General features: G+C 37.6%; 1 protein-coding gene across 2 annotated transcripts in view; it reads right to left on the bottom strand.

Annotated features, from left to right (window-relative positions):
* Nucleotides 1–13,719, bottom strand: part of GRID2 (glutamate ionotropic receptor delta type subunit 2) — a 914,338-nt gene that overhangs the window by 756,880 nt on the left and 143,739 nt on the right. For both annotated transcript variants that reach the window (XM_057417982.1, XM_057417981.1), the window contains exon 2: nucleotides 7,923–8,078. In XM_057417982.1, the coding sequence (XP_057273965.1) occupies nucleotides 7,923–8,078 (156 nt within the window). The remainder of the gene's footprint in view (nucleotides 1–7,922; nucleotides 8,079–13,719) is intronic.

Raw genomic sequence — 13,719 nt, 5'->3', positions numbered from 1 at the left:
GACTTTTAGACAAACACCGATACAGATGCATGGAGCAAATATAGATTTGTACACAGCTGGATACATATTTCTACCTAAACTGTTAAGTGAAACAAAGACTTGGTGACTTACACTTAATTCAGAGAATTTAGTGAGAAAAAGCAAAACCCCAGATTAACGCAGTTTAATGAGATAGCACAGGAGGACTACACCAAACAGAAAACAATTGAATGCAGCAGTTTATTGCTTGGTAGTTACCACAACCTGCTGCAAGGTTGCGGGCTGAAATATGTATCCTCATGTCTAGGAATATACATTTCTGGTTGGATAGTGATGATTGACTGCTGCAGTGATTTTAGTGGACACTGCTTCACAAAAAGATGAGGCAGAAATCCAGATAGGGTGTCCATTATTTATTTAAGGAGATTACTTTGGGGGACTTACAGCCTAGGGTGCTAGCTAAATAATTGGCATCTAGGAAGATGAAGCTTCTCTCATTTATTTTGCCTTTATACTTCTGTTTGTTAAAATACCCCAAAAGCCTTCTGGCACAGCGGCTTTAAACATTTAAATGCACTACTGATACTATTTAATCACATCATAATTTGCGTAGCTCCCTTAAAAGTAAGCCACTAGCAGTGTGTCAGAGTACATTAACACAACAGACTGAAGCACTGTGTTTAACGTATGAAAATGTATATTGGGTACTTGTGAACTGCAAGTGGAAATGTGCATATTGCAAAATCAGAAATGACCCAATCTGGATTTAAAGCGCAAGTACTGCACAATATCAGCCTATGTAGCTACCCTTATATTAACGTGATAAAATGCACTCTACACCCCATCATCAAAGGGCATCCCACTTGTCCATTTATTTATTTGATTCACCTTTTAAAAGAGCTAAAGAGCTTAACAGCCTGCCTCACAGTCACATGCTTTTTAAGCAAAAGCCTGAGAAAAAAATGGTTTCAAGCCTTTTAAAAGTCATGTCTGTCACCTGAAAGTGGAAGCTCTGATACAAATGTCAAAATCTGCCATAACTTGGCAATGCTGAGCCAAACTTTGGCAATGGCAAATGGCATCCAGTGTTAGGAAAATCACTCTTGCTGTTTTAAAGTCATGAGGAAGCAGAAGGAAAAAAAAGGCTGCAGAAAGGTAGTGGTGGGGTAGGTAACCCAAACTCTGAAACACTATTCCTTGGTTTCATGTGTGGTGCCCACATAAGTACCTTCAGCCGTATCACTGCACCTGAAAGCTGTGATGCAGCCAAGTAGAACACTGGGATGCTCCTGGGTTTCCTGGTCACCTGAAGAAAAGTGGTTTCCATAGAAACACTAATATTCTTTCCTTAAACCACAACAAAGACATGAAGCAGGCATAAAGCGTATGTTCGGTGGGTTTTAGGTACTCTGTGAGGTGACGTGGATAACAGTAACTAAAAGATGGCAGGTTCTTGCTCTAGCCTGCACTGTAGAAAGCCTCTTTTCCCCCGCTTTAGCTCAGTAATTTGGAAAGCATATTTCAGAAAAGGCTCTTCAATTGCACTAATATCAGTAGTTTAAATATTTTAGATTTGCCTTTTGAGAATAAGGACTGCTGAGGTTTACACCTTTTTTCCTCAAACCATCTATTTCACATTGCTTAAACTACCCTAGAGAAATCCATTCTTGATGGACTGATTTTTATTTATTTATATAGATTTAGGAGAATCTTTCGGAGATGAAAATAAAAGTTTTTTTGTTTTTTTGTTTTTTTTGTCCTCAAGCACCTGGAAGTCTAGTGCAGCTTAGAGCTGCCAGATTTTGCTTTCAAACTGGAAATAAAGGTAATGTAAGTTGTCTTGCACTTGGAGAAAGCATTACTATAGAAAAAATTAGGAAGCAGAAAACATTAGAACCCAAAATTCAAAGACTGGAGAGTGGTAGAAGCCTTGCAATTACTGTAACTGCTGCAACAGTATGAGGCCTTTCTCAAAATGAAACTGATCCCCTTTTATAGTTCACAGTATGTTCTGGGTATATGGCATCCAGGCAAAGGAAGGTCACAATAGCTTTGAAATTCTTGCTAAAAATGTGTTATATACGCGTCCTGCTTCTCTTAAACTAAGCCTCTATTACACAGCCCTCTTCTAGTTCAATGTTCAATCTTTCCCTCTCCCTGATCTTCTTCCATGCAACCACTGTCTTCCCAACTGTCATGATGCTATCACCAGTGTTGTAAAACGTTTTTTCTTAAGCCGCCAACACTTGGACTCCCATGGTGCATTTATGCAAATTGGAGATCTGATTGATTTTGTGGGGTTAGCAGGACTAAAATGAGAACAAAGCCTGTGTGAGTACAGGCTTCTCACCCAGTATTTAAGAACAAGGCACAGCACCACTAATGGTGGTACGTTATGTGGATACACAGAGGATAGGTAATTCAAAAGAGGTATCTTGCCATATTTTCTGAAGTACTAATGATACAATCAATTTGCAATTGCAAACATTTCCAGCAGTTTCTGATCTTACAATGGAATGCTGTATTACTTTTTGAATGCTTCTCCTCCTTTTCTCCCTTAACTTTTTATAGTTCAAATCCTGGTTGAAAATGATTTTTTCCTCCTCAGTATTAGCAATATCATTTCACATCAAAATCCATTTTATTGGGAAATAAGAAAGCAAACCTGAAATGAAACAGAAGGGCAGTGAAGAAGTGCAAGCCTGTAAAGGTTTCATCTCAAACCTAACATGTACTGGTTAATAAACAGCACAAGAAAGGCTGAGAAATATGAAGAAATAACTGACACAAAGTGAAAGAAAGTTTAGTAGTCCATGAAATCTGTGGATTTAAACAGGTCTCTACAGCAATCAGAGAAACTGGAAAAGACAATCTTATTACATTCATCTAGTCCCAAAGACCAAAGCAGATGTACCCATCAGGCCATAATTCCCGACCATAAACCTTTGCTTGAATAAAATCCTGCATGTGACCTTCATACTTATTGCTGCCCTACAAACCTCTGCTGCTCTACAGCTGAATCCCATTTAGTTATGACTCACTGCCTTATTTACTTCACTGATCACAATAAGCTTTCAAAAGCCATTACGAAGGCTTGAGTTGGTGTCTGTAAGCATACTCTGGTGACTAACATGAATGACAAAAAGGTTGGTTTAAAAAAAATAGAAATACTCCCCCATATATGTATGATTACAATAGGAAAACCTGTCAAACAAAGTGGACTTCAAACAGCATCAGTCAAATCTACCTGTCATGCGCTATAGGTTGCCTATAGTAGGAAAACACTGGGTTACTAAAAATATTATTTAAGATAGGCAAAATATGACATTAAAAAAAAAGGAGATAGGAGAAAGAAGCAAGATAAAAAGATATGAGCATCAGGTAAAGTGTTTGTTATAAGGCTTAAAACATTGGCAATGAATCTCCAAAGACCCTGCACATCCCTGCACATCTTTGGAAATGGGTCTTGCTGAGCTCCAGCAACCCTCCAGATGCTGCAGATGCCTCAAGCACTGCAGAGTTTGCTCTGTAACTCTTGGTGTGCAAGTGGAAATGGCAGCATGAGAGCTGTAGAAACTGTGCTGCCTGAGGAGGCGTATCAGCATGAGCAAAAGTATTACCTCTGGTTCCAGTTAACAAAGCTCCCCCTCAGTCTATTTGCCTTAGGATAGGAATTACAGCAGACAATAAAACCAGCAGACAATGGAAAACACCTTTCCCCGAATATAAGTAAATCAGTATTACAAGTATATGCAAGACTTCGTGGAAAATGTTTAGATGACAAGAAAGGTTTAGGGAATCATTAGCAGTTGTTTGAAACAGATACTTAGTGGTCTGTCTACCAAGATAACTCAGCAGAGAATACCACAAAAATGCACAAGCTATTGCATATTTCACATTAGCCATCCATCCATCGTATGATCATATTACTAATAAATTAAGGCTTGGAGGAAATAGCAGGATTTCAAACACAAAATTTAGGCTTTAATTATTAGTGTATTGAGGTAAGCACAAGAATAATGAAAATGAGAGATAAAAGAGCACAATGACATTCTGACACACAAAAAAGAAGTGATGTAACAATTTTGACCAAATTTTCCAGTGAACCAAAAAAAACCCAAACTGTCCATTAAAAAGAAATACAGAAACATGACTTTTCAAAAATAATTACACTTTAAGTATATTGTCAAACTCTAACCTGTTTGAAAGCATGTCCCACCCTATTTGAAGTCTCACAAGAAAGGAAGTAGTTTACACTAATGTATATTATTGCCACCAGTATGGTTCTGGCATCAAAATTCATTGTTTCTTAGGGCTAAAATACTGACTTGCTACCATGCGAAACCTGACTATCCCTACCTCCATCACTCTCTATACAAAGAAAACTTCCAATTCCTGCTTTCCCTTTGTAGCATCTTATGGGGCCACAGCAAAAAAAGCCAGCTACAATATTCTTCCTCTCACAGTAACACAGGCCCACAAATATTTTGAGACATCACATACAAGAGTATTGCAATTATTGTGAAGTATTTTGTACTGAGAAAAGAGGAAGAGACAAAGGAACATGCTCTGTTGGAAATCTCCACAGATGCATGCCACTGTGACACATCCCAGCAACTGGGCTGCACCTCACTGGTCCTTATGCTGACCTACCAGCCAGGCTTGCCCTGGACATGCCTCCCACCTCATGGGGCAACCTCAAACTTATCACATCCTGATGGGTGCCTGTAACACCCCACGAAGTTGACATTCAAGCATGAGCTGCACAGTAAAGCACCAGGCTCACTGTTGGCCCTTTCTGACAGAACATACAGTGAAGGGGAGAAAAGTCTCCCTAACTTAAGGAAACTAAATTTCACCTCCTATTTCCATGCACCAGAACATTCCTATAAATCGTCCCTCAGGGCACTTCCAATGATATTATGGCGCAAGTCATTCACAGCTCTTCTAGGATAAAACCACTCAGCTTTGCAATACTGCCTTAGTGCGCCAATCAGAACTGTTAATGAGATGCCCTCAGATACAAATGGAAGACATTTCAGGGCACAGTAATAATTTATAAAAACAGATTTAGAGGGAAGAACAGCAAGTACCACAAGGCAGTCAATCCTTTCAAATTAATTATCTTTAAATTCCAAAATCAATATTAAGTATCTGAGTGTTCCTGTTTACACTGTTTGGGAGTTACTTCCTAATTTTGCTAATAAAATGAAACAAAAGGTAGCAATGATACATGAGGTCCATTAGTGGATTATTATGAAAAATAAATTTGTAAATACATCTCCTGTACCTAATGTCTTGTTCTTTCAGATCTTTGCTTATGACTGCTTGTTTTTTTAAAAATTTAAAATCCTAGGCAAGTTTTTTAAGAACCTATTCACTAAAAGGGACATATTTCAGACAAATTTGGACTGATTCTAAGTTGTTATTATGGATTTAATACTTCAAATTAACATTTTACCAAATATTGAAAGCTCTTTTTTTAAAGGCTGTTCTGCAATTTAGACAAGATGAAAAGTGCCATAACCACACACACACAAAAAAATAAATAAATTGTGAACTAAACCAAAATAAACTCCAAGCAGTTTACAGTTTACATTAAAAACAATCTAAATAAATAAAGAGTAGAATATAATAAATAAATAATATGGGTTTTACACATTAGGCACTACTTTGATAGAAGAGACAAAGGTACCTCAGACTCATATTAATGTTATGCTCTCAATAAAAGGATCATGCTGGCGTGGAAATGGTAAGTTTTGGCATTCTGAAAACCACACACTCAAGAACATGAGATTTAGCCTCATTCTAGTACTTGTTCTAGAAATAGAATACAGAAATGGTTTGAGTCTTTAAATGATCTTTTTTTCTGGTGTTTAGTGTAGTGCATTTTAGCAAAGTGTTTTCCCAAGGGATAAACCATGAAATATGTGGCAACAGTTATAGAGGTCCCCTTCTCTGCTATTAACACTTGTAAGAAACACAGTTAAAAACCAGGGGCAAGGGACATGAAGATGTGGAAGAAAGAAGAAACGGAGAAAACTGTAATTGAAACATTATATATAGCGCAGCTTATGCCTATATTCATTTAAAACAAATTAAAAGAAACATTAACCGTGGTAAAACACTTTAACAAGCAAAAATTCACAGATACATGCATGCAAAAGATGCAGCCTTTGTTCTTCACTCAAATTATGCTGAACAAAACACAGGGCACTTAAACAATAGCAATTATGAGGCTTTGCTAGCCATGACATGCATTTACAAGAAACAGGTTTTACTGGCAAATATTTTCTTGAGCTCATCAATATCACAAAAAATCTTTTTTTTTTCCAACACATGGTAATAAAATTTCTATCAAAGCTACTTGATTCACATTTCAAATATTGACTATACCAAGATATTTGCCAAGAAATTACATACACAAATTTTGCAAAAAATAAGTAATTAGCTATTGAAATATTGGGTCATTAACTCATTTGGAATGTTCTACTTCACTAGATGCTCCTGTTTTCTTTAAGTTAGAAATAAGTAAGCTGCTTAAAATGTCATTCTGTGAAGAATTTTGCAACTGCTCTACCACAGTGATAAAGGAAATAAATTTATAAATTTCAGTGTTAATCACTGTTAATCACAGGGCATCAGCTAACATTATCCATCCTGGATGAACTGGAAAAAAGCTTAAATACTAACAGTTCAGAAATCATCTAAAAAAGACTGACCTCACCCATTTTCTACCTCTGGATTCTAGAAGTATCGAATAGCTTCAGTTTTTATGTTGGCCTTTTAAGATTAAAATAGATTTGATTCTGACTGGAATATTTTCAAAATTCCAACTTTTTCTGCCTCACCCTTATGTCAAGCCCAGACTGCAATCTTCTCATCATATAGGTCTATCCACTTGTAAAATTTAACAAACCAAAAAAATCTTAAATTCGCAAAAATTAAGACTGTCACTATAAAAAGTAGTCATCAAGTATTAAAGTCTTTGTCATTAACATTGCCTTGTAAACAGTCCACTGAAGCCAAGTAGGTACTAACCTTTGATTTCACAAGTATCAGAGCAACTGTGCGTGTTTGCTGCCTCAATCTCAAGATCCACATCAAGTGTCAATACAGAGCCAACAAGGATATAAAAAGGCATCAAAATTTTGTTTTCTCATTAAGAAAAGTTTAATAATATGCCTACAATAAGCATCAACCATCTCAGACAGAAATTAGTGTGCCAGAACAATAAAGAAATAATGAATGTTTAGAAAATAAATTTGAATCCATATTTCTAAAGACTTCATACAGCTGTCTTAGTTGTATGAAAACTGCTCAGTCACACCAGTGATTTACTAATCCAGCTCAGAGGGATTTCAAATATTGAGTCCCGTTATCATCCTACTGCTATCACAGGAGCCCAGAGCAACATCCTCATCTCTTGACCAATAATTGGAGAATGACAAAGGATGGACTGAGTACGAAATCATATTGGACACAGGTCGCTTTTTGAGTCTCTAATCCATCTTACAAAACAGCTATCTTTTTCAGGTGCATGTGCTGAAAAGGTTATCCACACAACAACCTATGTTTTCCAACTAGGTGCTGCTAGATATATGAAATTAAACTGAAAGCTAGCATAAGACATCATAAATTAAAGACTATTGGTTTAACAGTAACTTCAAAGCAGCCTGCAAAAGAAGGAAGGAGTAGGCAAATTGTCTGAGTTCTCTACCACTTTATCAAGAACTTTTGCTTACAAAATGGATAAAATCCAAGTTTATAGCTTGAACTCACTATAGCAACACAAACCACAATGGCTAAATCATATTATATGCAATATTTTATCTCCTATATATAAAGAAGCCAGCAAAACTTACAAATTCCTTATAAAGCTAGGTAGCATTTTGCATGTCTCTGCAGAAACAACAGCAGAAAAATCTGTTTAGATGTCCTACCTTCTTGAACCGCCTGAAATGGATTGTTGCCATCCACAAATGTCACTGAACACGTGATTTTCTCCGTTTGTAAGATTTCATCATTTTGGTTGAGATCAGCAACTGCCATTCGAAAAACTTCCTCATCTTTTTTGGCAGATTCATCAAAAATTGCCCCTGGGGAAATTAAAAAAACAAAACAAAACAAAACAAAAAAAACAAAACACAAAAAAAATCACATTGCACCTTTCACCTGCAGTGTCCCATGCGTTCATCATAAGCATTTAAGACATTTTACACTATAACATCATCCTTTCACTCACTCGTGAAAAGCAGTTGTCTCAACACAGAGCTTCACAATATACAGAATTTCTACATTTTTATGTAAATTAAGATATAAGTTGAAGAGATGCATAGACTCCAGCTAGAAATATTGGGTAAATCTAATTAAACACAAAACAAGTTATCTGTGTAGGAACATGGCTAAGAAATGAGAACTAATTACCATTCCAACAGTGCCATTTAGTATACTGAATGACTGCTACTAGGGATATATATTCGATATAAATATTATTTATAGGTGATATGTATGTATCTTATATAGGATATATATTTAATATCATGCCAAGTGACAATTAAAAAATATAAAGTTTAAATGAGTTGAGAATAAGCCTAAAATGATAGCAACACTCAGGAAATGAGTTACAACTGACAATCATGATCATAGCAGCCTTCCAATATCTGAAGGGGCCTACAGGGATGCCAGAAAGGGACTCTTCATCATGGACTGTAGCAATAGGACAAGAGGCAATGGGTTCAAACTTAAATAGGGAAAGTTCAGGTTAGATATAAGAAAAAAGTTCTTTACTGTGAGGGTGGTGAGGCACTGGAACAGGGTGCCTAAAGAAGTGGTAAATTCTCCATCTCTGGCAGTGTTCAAGGCCAGGTTGGACAGAGCCTTGGGTGACATGGTCTAGTGTGAGGCCTCCCTGCCCATGGCAGGGGTGCTGAAACTAGATGATCTTGTGGTCCTTTCCAACCCATTCTATGATTCATCAGAAACTGGAAACTTTTAAACTTAGGAGGAGTTGGCAGAGTGAGGGTGTCCATACACAGACAGGTGTGCTGAGAAAGAACTCCAAGGCTAATCCAGAAATTCTAGTTTTTTTTTCTCTCTTGAAACTATAGTGCTCTTTCAGCATCACTAATTTCATATTTTTTTACATTTGCTTCTTCTATGAACTATTTACGCAGAAACGGCTCGTATTACACTGTTATAATCTTATGAAGAATGTTAATTGTTTCAAACCCACAAATCAGGGCTATTAGATTTTCAAGCACCTTTAAAGCTTTCATTTCCAGACAGAAAAGACAGAAGGGATGCTTCAAAAACAGACTTCTGAAAACTGTATTTAATCATTATGAAATTTCTCCAGTTTTCAGGTTTATTTATACTTGAGTGTCTGCTGTCAACACAAAACTCAACTAAGGCAGCGTAAGGGGTGAGGCAGCCAAAGATAATAGAAAATGCTGATCACTGATGATTTCAAGAAAATACCTGCAATCAGTGCTGAAAAGAACTGAAAAAAAGATACTTTAAAGTCTACTTTAAAAGAAATAAACTTCATGCACAGTATTTACTGTGTTTTTCCCACTGACCTCTAACACTCATCTCCCTGCCAGCACCACTCATCCTACATGAGCATCATCTCTTCCTACAATCTGACCGCTCTGACTCTAGCATTTTCCCTCCTGAAGCTGCTGCCATCTGGAACAGCTGTTCTTTACCTCTCCACCTCATTCACCTGTCATCTCTGTGCAAATCTCAGCTGAACATATTCATTCTCTCTCTCGCCCACCTTTCTATTTTCCTTGTTTTATTTCACTCCATAATGCAGAGCTGCAAATGTCTGAGAATACTTCTGGTATGCAAAGACACAAGGTACTGCAAACCATGTCTTATCCACAAAGATGACTATTTGTGTATCCATGTAGCACTTAATGGTACAAAAGACTTTGTCCAATTATATTCCTTAAAATGTTTCTTTCTAATCACATGGAACTGTTCAAACCAAAACCACACATGCTGATGACAACATAGCCCAGCAAACACTGTAAATAAACATCTGAAGCAACAATTTTACAGGCTGCTAAAATGAAAGGCTGTTAAAACTAAGAAGAAAAAAAATAAAAGTGGATAATAATGATAGTAATTAGTCAAATTCTATCCCTGTGGAGCAATTCTGTAACAAATGCCGCACTGGAAGGAAGTGAACATGCACAGGTTTCATGCACATGCACAGGGCAGATGCTGTCTGTGTTGCAGGACAGCATGGCAAAACAAAGACATTCCAGCCAATACCGCGGAGTACAGCTTCTTATTCTACAGCTCGGAAATGCCATCTTCAGTCTGGCTTTGTCCCCAAAATAATCAAGGACATTTACTGAGTAGAGGATACAGAAAAGTACAAGGTATGTACTGTTCCTTTTGCATGTTCTATCACAAAAAATCCTATTCGGCCACGTAGCCCTTCCACCAGGCAGCAGAGAACTGCTCCCAAGACAGCACACTTGCCAGTCCAGCACCTAGTTTCTTAACAGAGGAATCTCCTGAGAAACTTTGTTTCACACATAGATATCCCTAATAAACTCCTATGCTTTTGCTCCCCTTTCTCAGCCTTGCACAGCTGAACAAATAAAGGTATCACACTTTACAATTATTCCCATAGTGAGAGCTCTTACTCTCTCTTTTCCTCATGTACAGCTGCAAAATGAGAGAAATGGAATGACTGCAAATTTATTTGGAGCATGTGTCCAAAATGAAAACTTTTGTCTCTAAGAGATCAGAATGTAATGAACAGTTGAGTAGAAGAAGCAAATTATTCCTACAGATATTGTAAGACACTCACTCTCTAGAAAATGATGCGACAAAACTATTTACAGTGGGAGCCTTCAAAATCATACAAAATAGATACTGTTCATTTCTACCCCCACTGCTCACCTCAGCTGAAACAGGCCTCGCACTAAACATGTCATTTCTAACTATACTCAACGAGTATTCACATGATTGTGTCAGGAGTTGACATGCTGACACAGCAAATACTTTGAGCTAGCTTCCCCCTCCTGTTTTATTAGCATGTCGTTACTTTCAGCTTTATTTCAGAATCTGGATGAGGACAGCACAAATGTAATTCTCTACTGGCTTTTTAAAAACCCTCAGCACATCAATAATGTCCTCTAGCTCAGAAGAGAATTCTTTGTGCTTAATTAACTATCTCATCTGCATTTGACCATGTCAACCAGAAATCTGTCAATTTAAATGGATACAGACCAAATCATACAAACGCTCAATATGTCCACCAAGTACCAGTGACCTCATCAGAAAGGCTTTTCACAAAGATCACTTGTCCTGCTGACCCATGCATACAAAAATATAACCCAAATTAAATATTTTCAGCTACGCCTAGAGTAATTTGCAGTCTAGTGAAACTGTCCCACAAAACGTGAAAATGGGAAATGTGTTGTCACTGGAAGGATGAAGTGTGAAGAGATTTAAACCAATGTTCATCTTTCTACTGAGTGAGAAAGGACAAAGTCCACAACTTGCAGTGTTTTCAAGTATTGTAATTTGATTATCGATGAAAGTGCGATGTTTCTGGACCTCAGTGCCCCATATTAGTCTCAGGAAATTAAGCACCTTGTTTCAAAGAGGAGACAGAGTACGTGGACCAAATGCTATTGCGAACTGAGGTCACAGTTCAATTTAAGTAAGTTTGCGTTTCACGTTAGAACATTACACACACATCTCACCAACAAAAATAAGATACACTTTGCCTAGTAATTTACTAGTTCACAATTCCATGTATGTTTGGAGAGAAAAGGAAGTAAATGAGGAAGTGTAAAACACAGTAACTTTTTGAGCAACTATCTGATGTTCTTGGCAGCTGATAATTCTATGAAAATTCTTTGTTCTACTGATACTGCCAGCCTGTTCTAGTGTCTGAATCCAATTCCACCGTATTTTCACAACTGCTGTTATTGCATTATTGTTCTGAATGATAAACTTAATGCACCTGCTGGGAGAAGGATAGCCACACTGTTAACACTCAGAACTGGAAGCTGGGGGGTTTGAGTCCTCAGGGCAAATCTGATCTGAGACGTCCTTCAAGGCTACGAGCACACCATCACAGGTCTAGCTACCCAGTATGAAGTAAGGTTAGGAGACATTAATTTCTGGGGCTTAAATCAATGCGACTGATATTTTAGATACACTGTAGAATAAAATGCCATGTTATTTCTAGGTCATATGAGTGTCTAGTTGGGAAAATTTTTATAGAATACATTAATTATTAACTAATGGGAAATGCCTGGCTATACCACATACTATCGGGTCTGAATGAATGAATATGCACATACAGCTTTAGAAGGCAAATTATATTATAACAGAATTATTGTCAACGAGAACAAGAGAGAGTTGACACATTTGAGAGTCTGGCTCATGCAGGAATTTAGAAGGTCATATACAGAGACCTTTCCTTGCGCAAGCAACTCCCATTATCATGGCATTCAGCATGCATTAGTAGAGCTAGACCCTAAATTTCTCTTGTGACACATTTAGAGCTGCTGTTAAGTTTCTCTATCGACAATTGAGTATATGCGATCGTATCCTGATTTTTTCAATGAAGGGAAAACATCAGCATGCTTATCCTTTCTCTTGTAAGTTGTGTAAGTTTTAGAAACCCTACAGGGCACAGTAAGCTTGATTTTGTCACTGCAGCACAAAGAGAGTGGAAATCCTTTGTATTAGGAGGGAGTTTCCACTAGATGAGTCCTCAGCTATGTCACATATCACACTGAGAGCCAGGCATGGCACAGGGCTTGGGAGTTGAACCCCACCAGCCTTTGCAGACCATGGCCAGCTCACACAGGGCCAATGTGGTGTAGCTCAGGGCAAAGCCAGTCCCTTGCATCTAAAGTCATCAGACTTATGTTTTTGCTCCCTAGAGACTCCCTATTCTGCAGCACAAAATTCTTAGCACCAGTGTGGATCTAGGCCAAGCTGAAATTTTTGAAAACACTCTTTGTTTGTTCATTTTAATTTTTCAAGACTTTCACAGCTCCCATGATAACAAGGAAAGAGACAGCAGGATAGGCTGAGGAGCATCTGTGCTAGCTCCTTCTGCAGAGAAAGTCATGTTCCTCTGCCCACCAAATGGTAAAGGCAAGATTTCCAGCCCCCTTATCATTCTCATGGCCCTTCTCTGGAGTTGCTCCAACAGCTCCATGTCCTTCTTATGTTGGGGACATCAGAACTTCACACAGCAGTTAAAGTGGGGTCTCACAAGAGCAGAGGGGCAGGATCAACTCTACTACTACAGGCTTACTGTACTTTTTTTTTTTTTCAGTAGTCTTTTGTAAAGGTCTGCTTCTGTTAGATAAGAATTGATGTTTTTCCCAGCCATACAATGAGCAATGACAGTTTCCCCAAGATCACTGACAGTGGTTGACCACACATTACATATGTTTGCATACTAGTTGCTATCTCTAAAACACATTCTTTAATCAACCATAACTACATCCATTTTAAATCTAAACAAAAACTTAGCAAAATTAATAAATACATAGTCCACACTTAATCAGTGTGACTGTAATCAGAACACACGAAAAAGAAAACCCCACCCCAAAATATAAATAAATTAAAAAAAAAATCTACATTATTTTCCAGGGAAGCCATCCTCCCTGCAAATCTTGCCATCATGTTCTGCACTCTGGGGGGCATATACAAACAAGTAGTACATTACTGGTATTTAAGGAATAG

This window comes from Pezoporus wallicus, unplaced genomic scaffold (genome assembly GCF_028554395.1).
Source record: "Pezoporus wallicus isolate ANWC-B61680 ecotype Strahan unplaced genomic scaffold, APGP_CSIRO_Pwel_v1 contig_6999, whole genome shotgun sequence".
Lineage (NCBI taxonomy): Eukaryota > Metazoa > Chordata > Aves > Psittaciformes > Psittacidae > Pezoporus > Pezoporus wallicus.
Note: the sequence above shows the minus strand (reverse complement) of the source record. Positions and strands in the feature narration are given on the sequence as shown.